This window comes from Hyaena hyaena, unplaced genomic scaffold (genome assembly GCF_003009895.1).
Source record: "Hyaena hyaena isolate Hyena2069 unplaced genomic scaffold, ASM300989v1 scaffold_111, whole genome shotgun sequence".
Lineage (NCBI taxonomy): Eukaryota > Metazoa > Chordata > Mammalia > Carnivora > Hyaenidae > Hyaena > Hyaena hyaena.
Genome location: NW_024080743.1, coordinates 3,679,616 through 3,700,521, shown reverse-complemented (window position 1 = coordinate 3,700,521; position 20,906 = coordinate 3,679,616). Strand labels below are relative to the sequence as shown.

Sequence of the window (20,906 nt, the reverse complement as noted above, 5' to 3'; positions counted from 1 at the left end):
GAACCTTTTGGTTGCAATTGATAGGAGCCAAATAAGCTATTTGAGGCAAAGGGGGATTTTACTGGAAGGATTGGGGTGTCTTACAACTAAATTGCCTGAAAGAAAAGCCGGTGGAGCAGCTGTGTCCCAAGGACAGCTGGAAACAGGGACACGGCCACAGCTGGGACTCATACCCTCTGCCTCGGCTCTCTGTGCGTTCCCTTCATTCCCGTTTGCTGCAGATCAAATTTCTCCAACGGTGGGGTACACAGCCTCAAGGCTCTGCCGGCCCATATGGCTCACCTCTCTGGTGAGCTGAAGGCCCCTTTGTGAAAAGAAAAAGACACTCCTTTTTCCTGAAAGCAGCCCTCTCCCAGGGCCCAAGGCCCAGTCAGTAGAAGCAAGTGAGATTTCAGCCCAAAAAGCTCCTCTCCTGGGCACTTGTGCCTGGTGTACACACTGAATCTAGTGCCCCAGCACGGATCTAATTGCTCATAGCCCCTCTATTTTTGTGATGTAGCTCATGCTTCCTTTGAAATCCCCGCACCCCCATTTGCTTAGTGCCCAGCCACTCCTCTCTTTAGGTTTCTCTTCCCTTCCTAAGACAGAGACAACAGAGTGGTGGCCTGCTTTCTTTAACAAAGGGCTTACATGAATTAAAAGGGATTATGCTTTGAAGGGGGAAACTAGCCTCTAATCACCCAGAGAAGGACACAGCAGCCGGAGCCCGAGGTGCTCTGAGCGGTGTTTATGTCCGTTGCAGTCCCGCCGCAGACCCAGGGCTTGGAGTGATCTCCTGTTCATGTGGCCACCACCATGGGCTTTGCGAGACAGATCCAGCTTTTGCTCTGGAAGAACTGGACGCTCAGGAAAAGGCAAAAGGTAACAAGCACAGTCTGTGGTCTCAAAGTGAGGTGTAGAGCAAAGAAACGGTGGGGGGGGGGGCGGTCCGGTGGGGGTGGGGAAGGTGAGGTATGAGTGGGTTCCTCTCCAGTCAGCATGAAAGCAACGGTTAGCTGGCTGCTCTGTGAACCTCTGTGACAAGTGTCCTTCATAGGAAGACATGTTCTTCTGTCCAGAGGTGGACACTTCCCACCTGCAGCCCGGCACGGCTACGTTGCAGTCTGCTTTAGCCCTCCCTGCCTAGGAATCTGTTGCCTGCCCATCCCTTCCCCCACCCCCTGGTTTTGAAACCTTCCAGTCCAGTCCACAAGCCCTTTGAGCATCCACACTCTGCTGTGTGGGAAGATCCTAAGCTGAAGAACAGGCTCAAAGGAAAACAACACCCTCCAAGAGCTTCCCAGATCAACGATACCATATTTCATTGATTCTGTGAGGTACACTGGCTTTTCACACTTCCACATTTCTGACATTGAGTTCAGCTCACAGTCAAGCGACAGCTTAACTGGACACGTTTGTTTTTAAGAAAAAACAGTGTGTCTTACAATTGATGGTGTCTTAGATTCAATGAGATACAATTACTTATCCTCCAACATGGATTTTCCACCTAGCCCTTTCAGGGAGCAGATATGGGGCTGGGCTGGACCAGGGATGTAAAAGCAAAAGACACAGATTGTACCCTGGACTCGCTTCCGGTCTGGCTGGGGAAACCTGAAGAGTGTTTTGAGACTGAGAGCAGTAAAAAGTAGGACAAGCCAAACAGCCCCTGAGAAGTGTAGGCAAGAGCGACAGAGGTCAGAGCGCCCCAAGGGTGCACATGCAAATGCCAACAGGCTTCTAATTTTTTTCTAGAAGGGGGAAAAGTCAATAGGTAACTATAAAGAAACGTGCACTTTGCTGTAGCCTTGCAGTCTTAGAAACGTCAAATGACTAAAGATGCTGAAGAGGAAGGAAGGAGGAAGGAACAAGGGGTAGACAGAACTGAGATTAGACATACAGGCAATGGGCAAGGCAGGGAGACTTCAGATGGAGGACAGGGAAGAGGAAGAGAATGGATTTGTTTCAAGCCTTGACTTGAGATGGGTTTATGCAGGCGGAACAGGGTTTTCCTGGGTGTTGGAAAAAATGTTAGAGAGAAGGGGGGCAACTGGCGGCACATCTGAGGACCTGTCATTGTCTCGGTCAGGGTCCAGTCAGAGAAAATCTGGAATATAAAAAGGTGTTAGCTAGGTACAAAGCTGGTAACCGGGTGAGTGAAAGAGGGTGAGGCATCATGGAGGCAGCCATTGCAGGATGCAGCTCCCACCCGTAGTGCTGAGGGGACCGAGGAAAGGATGTGCGACTGGTAGCACTTGGAAACACCGAGAAGATGCTGGTGGAGCTGTGACTTGGACCTGTGAGGAAGGGGCACACCAAGGCTTCTGCTGGGGTCCCCTGCCCAGAGAGGCTGTGGCTGGTGGGTGGATTTGGAGCAGAGGGACGATGGCTTCATAACTAGCCCCAAAGGGAGCAGGCAGCAAAGGAGACGGTCCGACCATGCGCACAAGTGGTCGGTCCTTCCTGCCATATGTGGCTTGGACAGAACTTGGGGAGGCTGCAGGGGGAAGCCAAGTTAGGACCCCCTCATATATGGGAAACACCACTCCCTACAGACTGTTTTCCTTTGTCAAAGCTACTCTGATTTTCAAATCAGTGTTGAAGTTAGTTGTTGCCCTCAGCAGCCAAGTGCTAACATAATCAGAGACTCAGTCCCTGGCTCTCAAGAGTTTCCTTTCCAGAATGAAAATAGACAAAAGTTAAGCAAGATTTACTATTTTTTTAAGTTTATCTATTTATTTATTGAGAGAGAGAGTGCACATGAGCGAGGGAGGGGCAGAAAGAGAGGAAGACAGAGAATCCCAAGCACTGGCAGTGCAGAGCCCGACGCGGGGTTCAAAGGCATGAACCATGAGATCATTACCTGAGCCAAAATCAAGAGTCGGATGCTTAACTGACTGAGCCACTCAGATGCCGCAAGCAAGATTCACTATTAAATCTATTTATTTATTAATTTGTTCCTTCAATCAGCCAGTACTTAATAATCAGTAGACACTGTGCCAGGTGCTGGGGGCACAGTGGCAAAGAAGACAAGCAGGTCCTTATCGACAAGATGGTCACAGTCTGCAACTGTTTTCATTCTCTCTCTCTTTCCCTTAAGAAATTAAGAATCTGACTTAATTCTACTCACAATGTGCTCTTTGTGGCCCTCAAACAACATACTTGAGGACCCTACTTGCTGAAATGATTTCATTTCTGTGTCAGGCATGCTGCTATTAGAGAATGACCCTACTTTCAAAGACAGGATTTGGCTCAGAGGCCTTCACAACCTCTGCTCCCTTTCCCTGGTGTTGGTGGGTGTCCCCTGTTCAGGGACTCTGTCTTTCCCATGGTGTGCTCCCCCGGAGAACACGTTGCCAGCCTCTCTGTGGTGAGATAGGACCAGTCAGGCTGAGAACTCTGGCTGGGGGAATCTCCTAAGACTAGACCCAGTCTGGGCTGACATTCATTTGATGCCATGCTGATGGCCTAGAATTTGAGATCTCTGCCTGGTGTGCCTCCAGCCAACTTCCCCACTGCTACCATATTCCAGGAATTTCCAGGGTGTCTGAGAAAGACGGGAACATCTTCCACAGCCCCCTGTAGCCCTGACAGGGGTCTATGGCTCCTTCCCTAAGCCTTTGGTTCTTCTGGAAGCTTTTCCCTCTACAAAAGGTGACTGTAAGGGAAACACAACACACCTAGCCCGTAACTCAGCTCCTAGGTTTTGACTTGCTCAAATGTCTGTGGTCTTTGGGTGTTTACTACTGTGAGCAAGAGCAAAACAGATACTAAATGTCCCCATTTGTCTTCTCCCAATCCCTGAAGGCATAAGATGAAAATCTTTAGATCTCAGCATTCCTCCCCACCCCTTTTTTTAAATGTTCTTCCTCCGTTAACATTCATCAAGTATTACCAAGTGCCTGGCACTGTAGTGTCACCTCAGCTCCATGGGTGTTCACTAGTATCCCCAATGGGTACTGATGAGGTCAATGAGGCTTCAGAGGTTAGTGACTTGTGGGACTGGTCCTGGGACTTCAGGATATGACCCTGACCCCACACTGTGGTCACAGAAACCACAAAGATAGAGTGGCCGTCTAAATTATCATCCAAACCAGGGCAGTTTTGAAAGTGAAAGTAGGTACTAGGAACAATGGCACCAGGGCTATAAATGGAAACTAACACTTGACCTGGCACACTGGGCTGTGTGATCGCCCCATATAGCCAGCACAGCCCAGTAAGTCAGACACAGCCCCTGCTCTCATGGAACTTGGAGCCAGGTGGGAGCTCGTGCCCGTGGGAAAAGACCAAATAGTGTGCGCCGGGGTGGGGGGTGGGGAGGGCAGGTAGAAGGAAGCGTGGGGTGGGAGGTGAGGATGAGCTCAGAAGAGAAATGGGGTTTGGAGAGCGTGAGAGAAGACTTCTCACGGAGTTCAGCCCTAGCACATGCACTTCCAGTGACGAGAGCTCTCCCCACAGACAAATCCACACCCGCCCATATCTGCTACGGGCCAGGCACTGGGCCAGGTTTATAGAGCTCACTGGGTGTGTCTCCTGCCCCTGAGAGCTCCCTGTGTAAGGCCTCCTTGGTGTCCTCCCCTTGTCCCAGCTTCCACGTCACAGCAGGTTATCTGAGGAGGCCTAAGGACTCATGAGAGAGGGGGCTTATTATGACCTGGGCACCTGCTAGGGCTGTGGCCTTCGGTCACGGGCCCAGCATTAGGCAAGCAGAACCTGGCAGGTGCAGGGAGGGTGGGCAGCCGGCTGCAAGCTTGCCCAGGTCCCAGGACGGATTCGTCCAGGCTAAGAATCCTAGCTGGGTTGTTGGTGCAGAAGGGAGATCAAGCAGCTCATTTCAAGCCTTGGCTACCCACCTTTAAATTGGAAACAGACTAGGAGGGAAGGAAATCTAGCTGGCGGAGATTTAAAACAACAAGCACAACTCTGCCCTTCCTTGCAACCCCTCCTCCCTCATGTAGACTGAGCTATAAAGAAAGGGGGAGGGGAAGCAAAAAGAGAGAGAGAGAGAGAGAGAACAAGGAAATACCAGTTTGGAAAAAAAAAAAATTTCCACCGGCCCCTTCTGAGCGTTGGCTGGGCTTAATTAAAGTTACAGACATGTTTAAAGGGAAAGGGTGGGGGGAGTCAGAACCGCCCTCAAAACATGTTTTTAATTACTCTGTGGAATTTCTCCCTGGGGTATGCCTGCGCACAGTTGAGCATCAAGGACAAGGGTGCCGCTTCGGGGTGGGGATGCTGAGCATGACTGGGACGGGGGCTGCGGGGAGAGGTTGTTGTGAGGACCTGCCTGGCTGGAAAAGAATTGCTGGTGGTCTTTGTGCAGGAGGCAGTGTGAAATGCGGCCCCTCGGAGACAAACCTCGCAGAGTTAGAACAATAACACTGACCTCTCAACAGACATTTTTCACTTACCAAGCACTACCTATGCCGGTGGTTCTCAGCCCCAGCTGCGTGATCGGAATTACCTGAGAAGTGTTAAAAACAAACAAAAACCAACCTGATGTCCCACACCGCAAAACCGGTGTCATTGATGTGGGGCCTGGCCTGAGCTCCCCACCTGACTCCAGCAGGCAGCAACCTGGGAACTGCCTTCAAAGAAGGTGGTCAAGAGAGGGGCAGGCAACAGCCACCCCAACTCAGAGAGGTGGTGGAGAGGAACACCTGCAAAGCCACAGGGTCCCAGGCCAGGCAAAGAATGAAGGCAGAAAAGGAGAATTCTCATCTGGTCCCCCACTTGGTGGGAGGTTCAAATCACAGTGCCTTGCAAAGACCAAATACTTCAAAAATACAAGAAGCGGTGAGTGAGGAGAGAGTATGTGACGAACACTGGGGGGGGGGGGGGGGGGAGGTGTGCTAGCTTGGGTTTGGGAATTTTATCCATGGATGGGTAAGCTAGGCTGGCTCATTCCTCCCCCAGTGCAAGCCCCTGTGAGAGATGGAGCAGGGGACAGTGCGTGGTCAGTATCTCAGGAAGCCCCATGTTTCCAAACCGGCAAATGAGCAGTTCTGAATCCAGAAAGGGAGAAGGGGAGGGAACATGAATGTGAGTGCAGGGCAGACCTAAGAGCTCCCAGGTCATTTTAACGAGATCTCCTTGCTGTTTTAGCCTTTACAGTGTGCTGTGACCCACAGTGTCCCTGTGATCTCTGTGAAAGTGAGGGTCAATAACAAATGACTTGTGTTTATTGAATGTTACCTTGTGCCCAATTCTGCTCTAGGTGTTTCACATTCATTTCATCCTCTGGCGGGGGGGAGAGATCCTTATCACATACACCCCATTTTACAGATGAAGTCCTGACACATGGAGAGATTGAATGGGTTACCCAAGGTCATACAGCTAATAGGGAGCAGAGCTGGATAAAAAACCTCAGTACTGACACACTTAACCCATATTGTACACTGAAGGACAAAACAGTCTCATTTCACAGATGAGAAAACTGAGATTCGGTGGTGAAACATGCCCCAAAATGATTCTTAACCCAGATCTTCCCATTCCCAAATGTCTAACATACCAGACTACTCCGGAGAGACAGTGCTACGTGGGAGGAAGTTGACTGACTTGGCCAAAAGCCAAGGTTGCAAGCAATTGTCTTAAGGGGAAGAATCAGGTGTGTGGAATCTGGACTGGTTTTCTCGCTTCCTTGGTGAAGACACCAGGAGCAACTTCCAGTTTCATTGCTTGTACCTGTTGCTCACATTGTTATCTTGCCAGACCTGCTTCCCGATCTTACTCATTGACAGAAGGACCGAGGATAGAAGGCACAGAGCCAGGGTACAGAACATGCCTCTGGGGGTGCCGTTTGCTAAATCTGCAAAGTGTTGGTGACCTGAGCCTCTGGGTCACCTCCAGCTTCCCCAGGAGCCTCCTAGACCAGTCTCGACAAAGGTTCATTCATCCCACACTCATGGGGCACCTGTTATGGAGCTGGTCCTGGGTTGGGTACTAGAATCACAGTAGTGACAAAGATGGACACGGCCTCTGCCCTTAGGAAGCTCACAACCAGTGAGGGTTCCATTTCCATGAAGGAGTAAGGACCCTGATTTACAGTGAGTGGTAAGGGAAGTGCAGGGTGCTGTGGGAACAGCTGTGCTGGGCTAGTAAGGGGAGGGTGTTAACAGTGAGATAGGGTCGGTGGCGGGGGGGTGGTAAGAGGCTCAGCCCCTCCTCCTCCTTTGGTCAGCTTGCCCTGGGGGATCTGCCAACATTCCAATGGTTATCCAACGTGCTCAGTGTCAGTCTTTGTAACAATGGATGGGAATTGGCCAATATTGATGCTTTGCCATCTTGTAGGAGAATGTGTAGGGGGAGCCCTGAAAAGTGAGTGTCTGAAGGAAAAGCCATATCATATATAATAATATTTTGGTGTGTTTCCCCTAACATACCTTCCCAAGACATATTTTAAGTAATACATTGAGCAAAAAGTTATAGCTGCAGGGCGCCTCAGTGCTTCAATTGGTTGAGCATCCAACTCTTGATTTTGGTTCAGGTCATGATCTCGTGGTTCATGCAATATAACCCCGAGTCGGCCTCTGTGCTCTGAGCAGAACATGGAGGCTGCTTGGGATTCTCTCTCTGCCTCCCTTCCTTCCTGCACTGTGCACCAATGCATACCAAAGTGCACCCTCTTTCTCAAAATAAACTTAAAAAAAATAAGTTCCACCTGCAACCTCCTGCCCTATACATTTTTTGTTTTTGCTTCAATGCATTACCTTTTCCCTACACTGATTTATGTTACAATTTGCAATAATTCCATAGCCAGCATATTATACTAGCAGAAAAGGAATATTTACTGAGTACCTGCTATGGTGTCTGTCACTTTGCTGGGCATTTAGGTACATTTCTTTGAAAGGAATGGCAAAGGGTCAGGGCACCTGGGTGACTCAGTTGGTTAAGTGTCCAACTCTTGGTTTCAGCTCAGGTCATGATCTCGTGTTTCGTGAGTTTGAGCTCTGAGTTGGGCTCCACATGCTGCCAGCGGGGAGGCTGCTTGGGATTCTCTCTATGCCCCTCCCCTGCTCTTTCTTGCTCTCTCAGTGCTCTCTCTCAAAATAAATAAACTTAAAAAAAAAAAAAAGAAAGGAATGACAAAGGGTCAAAGACCATGCAAATGACCCCTAGCTGATCTATATATACTTAAGTCTCTATTCTTAGCCATCAGCAAAAGTTCTCTTTCTGATCTTAGGAGTTTCCTTCCTAAGATCTCTGGAGTGGGAGTTGGATAGAATTACTGTTCCATTTCCCCAATTCACATGCCCCCTCCTCTTCCTCCTGACCACAACCCCACACCAGCAACCCACGTCATCCTGTGCATGCCACAGAATATGGCTGCAACAACCAATTGCTTCTTCCTTTGGAGTCAAGTCCTTAAACTTTAATTGAACCTGTATTTTAGTAGTGGCTTTCAACCATATGTTGTTATCAGCAGCATCTGCTGAAACTGTAAAAACTCACCACAGTATGCCCTGCCTTTCTTCCTTTAAGCAACAAGAAATTGTGAAAGGAAAGATGTCAGTAAATGCAGTTTTTTATTGAGTTTGCTATGGACCACAGTACTTCAGAGTCATCGGTCACTCATTCAGTGACCCCATATGCAAGGTCGTTCAGTGACAATATATGGAAGGTCTAGTGTGCACTAGAAGGCAGAGAAGTGGAGAGGGGCAGAAAGAGCACTGATCCTGGAGATAGGAGGCTGGATTCCGGTTCAGATGTTGTCACTGCTATTCTGACACTACAGAGGTCACCTGCCCTCCCTGGGCCTCTGTTTCCTCATCTGCAGAATTAGAGGTTATAATGAGATCTTTACTACCTGAAGCATTAGTATTACCTGGGGGCTTGTTGAACATGTGAGTTCCTGGTGCGCCCCTACAGAACAAAATCTGTATTCACGTGCACAACGACAACTGAAAAGTACTGAAGCACACGTCTTGGTCCTTGCTGAAAGCTTTTGTTAATGGAGTTTCCTAAAATAGAGGCAGAGTAGAACTCAGATGGACAAAAAGTCTTATTAGTCTAATATAGAGTAGCGGATAGAGGTAGTGAGGGAGACGGGATAAAGGGAGGAAGTCCTTTAGGAAATAATACCACAACCAAACCCTATTGCACGGATAGGTGCTGAGTTGTGTGTCCGATCTGGGTGTGTTTCCTGTTATCTCTTAGCATCACTCTTTCTTCTCTTTGTTTTGTTTTTCCAGATTCGCTTTGTGGTGGAACTTGTATGGCCTTTATCTTTATTTCTGCTCTTGATCTGGTTAAGGAATGTCAACCCACTCTACAGCCAACATGAATGTAAGCATAAGGAAAAGGGGGTGGGGAGAACCCTGGCCAGCCTGGAGGTCCAATGCTTTCATTTAGGAAAGCCTTGGGGACTAAAGGTGCCAGGATTGGATCTTGTTATCATTTCATGCCTATGGTGCAAAAAAAACAAGAGATTCATGAGCATTACACAAACTAATTTTTTAATCCTACGTCTTTGCAAATACTTGTATGTGGTTACTGAAGAATTGTGACATTAGTTTTTGTTTCTGTTGGTTCTTTTTTTGTTTTTCAATATCTAAATTCTTACTGGTTTTAAAAGCAGATGATAAGTGAACTTATTTTGGAGACCAATCTAGGGATATGTTATATATGGTGCTAGAGAAAAATGAGAAAGGATACTGTACAGCCACATGTAGTCATATATTATTTCTTGGATCCCAGAGGTATCCTAGGACATGGAATGAGCCTGTGAGTGCCTCTTTTATACTGTGTCCTGGTTTCTAGCCAGAATGACATCTTTTCCATCCAAGCAGCTGATGTGCAGACCTCAGGAGTAATCCAGAGCTTCTCAGTCCCCTATTCTTGTATTTTTTACTCCATTGTTCATGAGTTTTAAGCCCCAAGTTCTAGGTCAGTTTCCTGTCCATCAAACTCTTGCTTCTTTACCTTGCTCCCCCACCCCCAACCCCAAGGAGCCCATAACCTGCAACCTTCTTCCATGCCTGGGTGCATGGTGCTCATAAGAACATAAGGAATAGATGAACCTCCTCTCCTCCTAAAGGGTCAGCAACATTGTGGACCCATCTTGAGTTAACATCTCCACCGTCCCTCCTCTGTTCCCCTCCACACTTCCCTCTGTGCCTCTACTAGAACATTTGTCTGTCTCCCCACTACACTGGGCACTTGAGAGGAGAGACTCCGTCTCTGGCACTCAGCACAGGGCCTGGCTTGTATTAGAGGCTCCTGCTTCTTAAATGTTGATGAATGAAGGAAAACACCAGAGGGGCTGGGATTCCTCCTGCAGAGGCCCCAGCAGCTAGAACCAAGATCCCACGTGGTTTCCAAGAGTAACTCCTTTTCTTCATTTCCTGTCTTCAAGGCCATTTTCCCAACAAGGCGATGCCCTCAGCAGGAATGTTGCCGTGGCTCCAGGGGATGTTCTGCAATGTGAACAATCCTTGTTTTCAAAGTCCCACCCCGGGAGAATCTCCTGGAATCGTGTCAAACTATAACAACTCCATGTAAGTGGCGAGATTTCCCAGATCTTGGGCTATGTGGCTTGAGAGCACTGATTCTTAAACTGAGGGGCTAAAGACCCTTCTGAGAAGCCGATGAAAACTGATGGCTCCTCTGCCCCCAAGATGGGCACACACATAAAATATTACATTGTGCATATGATTTGGGGGGAGCTGTGGACTCCAGGTTAATGACCTCTCCTCTGGGGTCTAATTTCAAGTCAAATCCCATAGGAAGAGAATCTACCTTTGGAATTCCCTTTCAGAGCAGGAGGTGGGAGAACATGATGTAAGCATGTCCTATAGACAGAGGCTCAGGGATGCTCACAGCACTGTCCTTTACCCACTGAGCAGATCTTCAGCTTACATCCGAGGGACACCAATAAGGAGTTGTTGGGAAGTGGGCTTCACTATACTTGTATAACACAGGTCAGATGGAAACAGATATTTGGTTACTCCAGTTTTCTTCTTAGAGGGGCTGTGGATAAAATTCCTCTAGGACAAACCTGTATTTTGACTCAAGAAAAGGAGCACTTGGTAAGTCAGCCCAATGCTCAGAGGTGGCCGTCCCCATTGGGAACAAACTATGGCTGCTTTTGCCCTGCAATGGCAGAGTAGAGTAGGTGTTCGCTAATCCCTGGAATACAGGAAGATAGAAGAGGGAACATCTGTTTTCCTAAGAATGTCAGGGAGGTGACATTTTAGCTGGGCTCATGTGGTTGCAAACACTGGAGACTGTAACTTGCAATCTACAACTTCAGCTTGAGCCTCTCTGAGGTGCATGAGAAGAAACACCTACTCATCCATAGAGATTCCATGGAGTTACATGGTGGGATCAGGGGGGCCTTGGAGATACCTCAGTGGAGGCTAGATGGGGCTTTGGTGGGACTGGCACTAGTGGTGTCTATCACCTGTGGAAGTTGGGGAAGGAGGGCTTCAGACTCCAGCTGTACTTGGCATTTGAACCAGGAAATATGGGTTTCATGTTTCACATACTCGTTACAGGCGAAATATTGGCTTATTTGTTTGCAAGGCACAGAAACCCATTCAAAGAAGCTAAAGCTCTAGAGGGAAATATATGATTTGGACACTAGACCTTCTTGCAAATCCAAGGGAAGCCAAGCAGGCCTCAGGACAAGAACTGGATGTCTGGGGACTGGCTCTCTGCTGTCTGGGCTTACAGGGTCAGCCTCTGTCCCTCCCTGGGCATCACCTCTCTCCATGGACCAATGTCCCTGCTCTCAGAGTCCAGGCTAGTCCTGCCCAATAGTAAGAGCATCCTTGAATACCATTCAAATTCCTGGGAGCATAGCTGATTGGTTCAGCCTTATTTCCCTGTCCAGTTAGCCATGGCAGAGGGTGTGTGTGTGTGCATGTGCACGTACAAGGAGGAACTTGTAGATTTAGCATGCCTCTGAATGGCTGGAAGGGCAAGTCTCAGAAAAGTGGCAATGGTTGGAAAGAACTTCCAGTAATGTCTTCTAATGCCATTATGCTTAAGGCTTCTCTGGACAGAAGACTCACAGAGCACAAGGTTGAGGTGACCCAGCCCTGCCAGAACTAGAAAACCAAACAAATTGCTCACCAGCCCTGTCTATTAGCTCACACGTACAACAAAGTTAAAATGTCCTTTTCTCCTTTGGCCTTAGCAGTATGATAAGGACACATAATGCAGGTACTCGGTCAAGCATGTAGCATCTTAAATAATGACAAGAAGTGTTATTATTGTTATGAAAGTGACAATAATATCTTTCCTGATGAAGCTTTTCTTTCTTACAGCTTGTCGAGGGTATTTCGAGATTTTCAAGAACTCCTCATGGATGCACCAGAGAGCCAGCACCTTGGCCATGTTTGGAAAGAACTTCAAATCTTTTCCCAACTCATGGACACCCTCCGGACTCACCCTGAGAGAATTGCAGGTATGCTGGTCTTACGTGTTCTCAACCATCACTTGCCTCACCCTCAGAGAGACCAAAGGTGCAGGAAAGAGCAGGGAGATTTGATGGGAAAAGGTCCTAGAGGAGGCAGGAAGGAATGGATCTAGAGGTGGCACTTGGGGAGGACTCCTCTTTCCATCAGCTTAGAAGTTAGGAAATTGAAGAGGGCAGGAAAGTTCTCATTCCAGGTAAGTCTAAAGACAGCAAGGAAAATGCTGAGTGAGGTTGTACTCTGGGAAGTATGAGGCTAGATTAGGTCTGGAAGCAGGAGGAAAGAGGTAAAAGGAAAGGTGTGGAACTGTTTCCATAGAGCACTAGAGAGCAAGCTAGCCAAAAACATGCAGAAGTAATGCCAAGTAAGGGGCCAGCAAGGTCAGAGCACATATGTTTATTGTGGCATAAATATATATGATCATTCCATTTCTTCCAGGGATATTCAGAATCCCAGGCCCTGAGGCAGAGCAGGTGCATAGCTGGGTGATACAGGGCTGGGGGGTGGGAAGGTGGGTGGGGTAGGGAGGTGCTGGAGAAAGTCCAGGAGGCAAGGGGCTGAGGGCAGTGACTGGAAGACATGCATCGGGTCCAGGCTGCATAAGGACGGGTGGGATGCCAGAAGTGCTGACATGGCCTGGGGGAATGGGTGACAAGGGAATAGAGGTCTCCTGAAGTTCTATGATCCTGTTTAAGGACTGGGGAACTGAGCAGGATGGAAGGCTTGGTGACTGTGATCAATGAGTGAGCTATGTGGGTTCAGAAATTCCACAGCAGGTAGGAGCATTGGAGCCCCTGTGGCCATGGTGAGTGAAGCAGAGCAGAGGCAAAGGCTTAGGTGGCGGGGAGGTTGAGGGAAAGAGAGGCCAAGCTGTCGAGCCACTGAGCTGGCGCAGGCAGAAAGCAGAGCTGGGCATCAGGGTAGGAGAGCCACTTGGGCTCAGGAACAGTGAGGGCTGGACAGTGAGGTGCCAGAGGCCTGGGCACCAGCTGGAACGCTCTTCCCCCTCTCATGTGCCCCCAGGAGGGCAAATGAGCATCAGGGAGGGAGCAAGTCCTTCCGGAAATCTAGTCCTTACAGTCCTGCAGGTGGAGACAAGGCTGTGGGAAGACTGCTAAGGGATGTGGCTCAGAGGCTGGGAAGGAAGAGGTTTGGAGATGCTCGATCATCCTACATGCCTGGGATAGGGATGGGGGGCCGTGACTCTTGGGATGACCTTACAGGATCTACCGAGGGGATAGGAGGGGCTGGATAGAATAGCTCCTATTCAGGGTTCCAAACAAGACAAGTGGGGGAACGGTACATATCAGGCCTCTGGGGCACCTCACCCATGCAGCTTGACATGAGTCAAAGTGGGTGCTCATCCCAAGGGCTCCCAGGACTGAAAGAACAGTGACCACACCTTGGGGAAGATGATGGAGGAAAGCCAGGGCCTTCCAAAACAGTCAGGAGGGGAAGGTTCTCTGAGGAGGACTCTCCCACCTGGCCAACCTTCTCCCTTCTCTGCCTATTGGAGCAACGGAAGACAGGTGCACATTCAGGTGGCTTGGTAGGATTACTTCATTACATTTTATTTCTTTCAAAAATAGCAGCACACGTTCTTTGTGTAGTAACTTTCTACAAACCAGATTACAAACAATACCTTCTTTGCTGCCCCGGATGGAAGAGTTTACTTAGTTCATGCTAAGTAAGGCACGAGCAAAATCAGCATCTTAATAGTAAGAAAAAAAGGAGGGAGAGGCAGCAACCAGAAAACACCTTTTTCCAGGAATAAAGAAGCAGATGAGAACATGGGCTGTCCGACCTCTGGAATGATTGTCTACCCCATTCATCCAGTGGGATCTAGAAGGAGGCAGACATTTCATTTTGGTCTCTGATCGTCAGATGGAATCCCGCTGGGAGGAAATGTGAAGGGAGTCATTTCAAACCACAGTTTCTCTGTGGTCTTTACAGTGTGGGTACGAGAACCAAAGTCACGACTTCCTAACCCCAACACGGGAGTACTTCTCAGTTGGCGTGTGGGTGGTTCCTACTGCAGGCCTCCAGGCTGTGGGGGAAATTCTCTAAATGAGAGCAGTTTCGGAGGTCTGGGGAGACAGGGTCAGGAAGGCTGCCCAAAGGAATTTGGGGGCTGGGAACAAAGATTTCACAGAACCCCTGACCTTGGTGGCCATGAGATGGGACCGGGGACCATCCCCAAAGTCTCTGAAGGAATTCCAGGCCAGGGACTGGGGTCCACCATCAGCACGCAGACTATGTTAGGGTCCATTCTAGGGTCAGCTGGGGACGTTGCTCACTGTGAACACTGAATCTTCAACCCAAAGCCCCGTTGGAGGGTAAAGCCTTTGCAGGCGAGGTGGGCGGCTGTCGTCGGTATGTGCTTTTGCCTGTCAGTTCCCAGTCACCTGGGAAAGTATGCTGGTGGTTGACCCAGGCAGCTTTTTCTTTTCCTAGCAAACCTGTAGTGCAGCATTCTCAGCAGGGGAGGATTAATGGTGAAACACCAGACCTGAAGCCCCCTCCCCTCTCACCCCCAAGCAAGCTCTGTGGTCTCTCAATCATCTTCAAACACCTCCTTCCCATGAGCCCTACACATTCTCCTTGCTTCTCTCCCACCCCAGCGCTCAGCTCCCCTCAGTCCCTTCCCAGGGAAGAGAACAAGAAGAACCACATTTTAAGCAAAATTTATTTTTCTTTCCCCAGGCCCCCAGTTCACATTTCTCCCTCGGGAGTCTGGGAGAGCTTCTGTCTGGTATCAGCCACCTCTTAACATTTTGGGCCCCACACTCTCCCTACAGGGTGGCCCCCACCCCTCTGCAGGTGTGTGGAACCAGCACACTCCTGCCCCTTCTCCCTGCGGCCACAGCAGCCCGGTCACCGGGGGGGTGGGGAAGGGGGGATGGCTCCCCTCTCCAAGCAAGATATTTGTATGTAAGGTCAGGTGAGTCAGTTAAAGAATAACGAACTGATAAACAGTCAGATGGGATCCCGACTCTCAGGTCACGACAACAGGTATTTATTGGGTGCCTCCTGTCACTCCACAGGCATTTATTGAGGCCCTAATTCCCTGTCAGGCTCTTGTGCTGGGTGTCAGAGAGAGGTGACTTCAAGGGCTTACGTCTGTGTGCCCAGCTTTGCTAGGCATGATGAGGGGTATAATGAAAGCAGGGTCTATAGTCCTCTACTCTCCAGAGACTGTGTGTGTGTGTGTGTGTGTGTGTGTGTGTGTGTGTGTGTGTGTGTTGGGGGTGTCACTGAGGCCAGTCTATAACATAATGCTATAGATGAAGAAGTGACTGGGAGAAAGAAGAACAACTGAGGTGGGGATCACGGGAAGGAAGAAAGGAAACGGAGTTTGGAAGATGACATGACTTTCGCTATTAGGGAAAGGGAAAGGCAGAATAAAATAGAGCAGCACCTTTCAGACTCCTCCTGATCCTGGGTTCCCTCTTGTATTCCAGTTGCCCTGAAGCCTTTGGGCTTTCCCTCTGAGGAAGGTGGGGAGCCTGGGCTCCCTGGTGGCACAGTTCTGAAAGGCTGCTGTGGCGGGGAATCTCGGGGCCAGGTGCCCTGGACCTAGTTGCGTGGGCAGGCCCGTGGGGTTGACCCATCCTCTTTTAAGAAGAAATTAGCATCAACCTCAATCTGGATGAGCCGTGCAGGAAAACAGAAGGGAAGGCCGTCAAGCACTCAGCAGCATAGGCAGCTACGCCACCTGGTGAGGAGAGAATGTGGGGGAGAGAGGATGGGGTGCTGTGGTGTTAGGACCAGGAAGGAGCAGGGGCGTTTGATAATTAAAGTTAGTTAAAGAAGAACTAAGAGATAAGTCATCAACCAGGCTCCCGGGGGAGCTGGGATGTAGACAGAGGCATTTTCACATAACACAGATGCTTTCCCTTGATGTTGAAATGATTTCATAAATATCTGGGCCGATAGCCTTCTTTGTAAGCCAGGGCCTCACAAACTGTGGCAGTGGCCCGCTTGAGGCTGAATGTCGGCCCCAGAAACAGGCAGTGGAAGTGGGTACTGGGTGTGAATCCTCTAGGAGGTGTAATAGCAATGCATTCAGGACAAGCGTTTATCGAGAGCTTGCTGTTTTCAGGCCTGGGAGTTAACCACTTAGCAGTCCTTACCCGGAGTCACCCCCACAATAACCCTGTGAGGCGTGAGAAATACAGACACAAGGGTTCAATCACTTGCTGCAGGGTCACCTTAACTATTAGGAGTCCTTTATGCCTCCTGATTAAAAAAAAATTCTGCTTCTAATATGTTTTGGTTGAAAGCAGAGAGAATGTGACTGGGCCCGATCAAGACATGAAATGACAAGCCTAGGCTATCGGCCATCTCCTCTTTCCCACTTGAAGCTTTTCTTACCTCAAAAAGCCCTATCTCTCCTTAGCCATGTCAACCCCCTGAGCTGAGAGCCTTAGCTGAGATGGGCAGAAATGCCAAGAAGGGTCCTCTACCCCGTGACAACACAGTGTAGACATAGCATGTATATCCTCTGACCCTAGAGTAGGTGTTTTCAACCTTAACACTAATGACATTTTGGACAGATAATTCCTCGGTTTATAGTGAGGAGGGAGGCTATCCTGTCCACTGTGGAATGTTACCAGCATCCCTGGCCTCTACCCAATAGCACCTCCCCAGACAAAAATGTCTCCAGACGTTGCCAAATATTCCCAGGGGCGACAAAATTGCCCCACTTCAGCTCCTCACCCCCATCCGGTTGAGAGTCACTGTTCTAGATCAACTCCACCAGGCATCTGATGACCCCTCCCTTGCCCTGAGCTAACTTTTTCCACCTTCTGTGACTTCTCACTAAGTTTTGCCTGGCTGCGTCAGAAGTAAATGCTGTGACTGTGTTGGTGATAGCCTACAGGCAGGAGCCCTGATCTCCAAGCTCCCAGGGAACCCAAGAACAGAGCCTTCTGCTGAGAGCCAATTAGAAATGTTTCCAATCAGTTCTACATGTTTTTCCTTTTTTGACTCCTTCCCCTTTCATCACCCTGTTCTTTCATTCATATGCAGGAAGAGGGATACGAATTCGGGATGTCCTAAAAGATGAAGAAACACTGACGCTATTTCTCGTGAAAAACATTGGCCTGTCTGACTCAGTTGTCTACCTTCTGGTCAACTCCCAAGTTCGTCCTGAGCAGGTAGGTGGATGTCACTGGTCCCTGGAGGGGAAAGGTGAGCCCTGAGTCTGAAAAAAACAGGGGAGACCTTGCATTATTTTTACTTCTTGCTTTCACATTCAGACTCCATGATTTGTTCCAAATATTCAGAAAAATACCTGGGCGTCACTTGAGATAATGGGCCTTCCCATCATAGGATTCTGAAGCAGCCCAAATCCTGGAAACACTTCAAACAGCTCAGATTTTTATAGCTGGAAAGAACCTTAGAGATCACGTAGCTCAGACTCCTCTCGTAGTTGAGGAAACTGGGGTTTATTCATGTAGTCATCAAATATTTAGGGACATTTTAGGTACCAGACTCCAGTGTGAACAACACAGACAAGCCCCCGACTCTGGGAGCTTACATTCCAGTGGGAACAACAGTAACAATCAAATAAGCATTTCTAGGTCATGGTAGGTGCTGTGAGGAAAACATGGCAGGGTTGGGAGTTAGGGAGGGGCTAGGAGGCATGGGATGGGGGCCGACTGAAATGAGATGGTCAGGGAAGGCCCTTCGGCCGAGGTGGTATCTGAGCAGACTTGCCTGAACAGAAGGCAGCCATGGAACTAACTGGAAGGGGAGAGTTCGGCGTGAGAAACAGGCCGCGCATGCAGTGTCTGAGTGTGCTGAGCTGACCTGCCCGGGTCGCAGACTTCTGATTTCCTGCACATTTTCTTCTCGGTGCCAGGCAATCCACATTGCACATTCTGACCTAAGCCCCCCAGAATCGATTTCCTGCATCTTCATAATCTCCTGTACGCATTCAGAGTGTGTTTGCCGCTGCCACAGGACTTTCTCATCTGTGAAAGCCTGGGCCGCACAGGCTCCTGGCCAGCATCCTGGGCATGCAGGTTCCCGGCGTGATGAACACAGTGAGAATGTAAGATAAGCAGTGAGTGGCCCCATAGCGCAGACGCCCCTCCCGCCTCTCCTGGCCAGGTCTGCACCTCCTCCAGACTCCAGGGATGACAGACATAAACAGAGAATTGCAGGGCCAGTGTCCATCCTGAGATAAAGGTCTGAGCCCGGAGGAGGAAGGGGGCCCCCACCCGCCTGGGCAGGTCTGGCTCTGTCGAAAGGGGTTTTCAGGCTGATTCCTGCACAGCAGTGAAGAAGCCCATACCTGCTTCTCTGGCTTCTCAGCTCCCGAGGTTTTTCCTGAAACTACCTGAGGGGAACAGAGGGTAAGCCCTGAGGCACTCTGTCAGGGCACTTGGAGCGCAGTGCCCATAGTGCCCAGGCCTTGGCCCTTGAAATAGGCCTGGCAGCCCTGCTCTGCTCTCCCCTCGCCCCGTCCCCCCCAACCCCCAGGGGGAGTGGTGGCTGCAGCATCGATGGCTCATTCTCCCCTTTACTTTCTCTTAGCTCATAAAACTCAAGTCCTGGAAATGCCTGTGATGACTTCCAGTTGGTAATAAAAGGGAGATGGAGATAAGCGCAGGAATTTAGGGGGAATTTCTCTCCAGTTCCTCACTGGCGTGACATTTGGATCCCCAGTTGCTATGCTCCTGGCATCAGAGCTGAGCCTCTCACGTGGGGAGAAGGGGCCAGGGTCACCGGGTTGGGCTGTTATTTAGGCTGCCTGCTCTGATTAGCTGGTCCTTCCCTGATCAGCACAAGTCAGGCCTTAAGAGGGAGCCCAACTGCTTGCGGAAGCCAGTCCTGCTGTCCCAGCTGTCTCTGGGCCCCCCATGTTCTCCCTGCTTCTCAGCCTGGTTGCGGGCTACACCTGCCTCCTGATCTCTACCTCAGTCTCCATCCAGCCCTGTGTGCCTCAATGCCAGCCTGTGTACCAAAGCTTTCCCCCAGGAGAGCAGCGTTCTCTCTGTGCTGTCCAGTATGGTAGCCACTAGCTGCATGTGGCTGGTGGCACTTGAGTTGGGGCTAGTGCAGCTGAGGAACTGAATTTTAAATGTGATTTGATGTTGATTACTTTAAACTCTATTATTATTTTCTTAATGTTTATTTATTTTGGGGAGAGAGAGAGAGGGACAGAGCACAAGTAGGGGGAGGGGCAGAGAGAGAGAGGGAGACACAGAATCCGAAGCAGGCTCCAGGATCTGAGCTGTCAGCACAGAGCCCGACGCGGGGCTCGAACTCACGAACCGTGAGGTGATGACTTGAGCTGAAAGTCCAAGGCTTAACTGACTGAGCCACCCAGGTGTCCTGTGATAACTTTAAATTTGAATAGCCACGTGTGGCTTACAGCTCTCCGATTAATCATTCTCAGCAAACATGGGGTTTTGTTCTTCACCATCAGGACTGCATGCCCCTCCTGGTCTTCTCTGCCTGGCATCCAAGCACGTCTCCCTCCATCTAGGAAATTGTTAGACGATGAGAGTGGAATAGTTGTCTGGCTCGTCCCTCACCCCGCTCCCACACCCGGCTCTGTAAACTCCTGGACTTGCTTCAAGGCCCAGCTTAAGCATTGCCTCCCCAATGAAATCATTCATGAACCTTCCTTACTTTGTCTTTGCCCCTCCCTCTTCCTTACTCAACAAAGAGCAAAGAGGTAGTGATGAAGCACAAGCCATGGGTTCAAACCTCAGCGTGGCGGCACAGTTAACTGTGACCTCAGGCAAGTTAAATAACCGCTCTGTGCCTCTGGGTCCTCATTGTAAAAAGCGCCTACCATATCTGATTGTTACGGGAGAGGGGTGTCAAAAAATTAATATATGTAAAGCACTTAGAACAGTGCCTGGCACACATAAACACTCAGTAAGCCCTGGCTATTCTTACCCCTCCCTCTTGCTCTGCTTGCACTGCATTCAACTTCGCACTTTAACGGCTCTTTAAATGCCTGCATTTCCAGCTAACTGGTAAACTCCTTAGAGAGCAGAAAACTCACCTTATTCTCTGTATCCCCAGTAACTGTACTAGTCCCTGGAGAACGGGACTCAGTGAAAGGGCATTCAGTGGATGAGTCACTGAATGAAAGAATGAGCTGGAACCTCTGTGGCATCCCAGGTTTCCTACTAGCCTGCTGTGTAATTTTCTCAAGTCACCTAACCCCTTCTCCATCACTTTTCTCCCCTGGAATATTAGAGGTTTGGACAAAGTGAGCTCATTGATTCCCTCCACCTCAGAATGTTTTAGATGCTAGGATTAGGGTTAGGGGTGGGATTTTGCCTGGGGATAAGAAGCAGAGTGTGGGCAAACCAGAAAGGCTCTGTTGGAACATGTACCCAGTTACAGTCCCCTGAGATTGATGGAGTCCACATCAACCCAGCGTCAGCTGTGACCTATGCCTCGTTTAGTGGGAGCTGGGGCGGGGTGGAGGGGGGAGCCTGTCCTGCTCTCCTTCCCTGAGAACTGTGTAATCTGAGGCCTTGG

General features: G+C 49.6%; 1 protein-coding gene across 1 annotated transcript in view; it reads left to right on the top strand.

Moving 5' to 3' along the window:
• Positions 1-795: 795 nt before the first annotated feature.
• Positions 796-20,906, top strand: part of ABCA4 (ATP binding cassette subfamily A member 4) — a 141,464-nt gene continuing 121,353 nt past the window's right edge. Inside the window, exons 1-5 of the mRNA XM_039236476.1 lie at positions 796-861; positions 9,168-9,261; positions 10,331-10,472; positions 12,246-12,385; positions 17,427-17,554. Of these exons, the coding sequence (XP_039092407.1) occupies positions 796-861; positions 9,168-9,261; positions 10,331-10,472; positions 12,246-12,385; positions 17,427-17,554 (570 nt within the window). The remainder of the gene's footprint in view (positions 862-9,167; positions 9,262-10,330; positions 10,473-12,245; positions 12,386-17,426; positions 17,555-20,906) is intronic.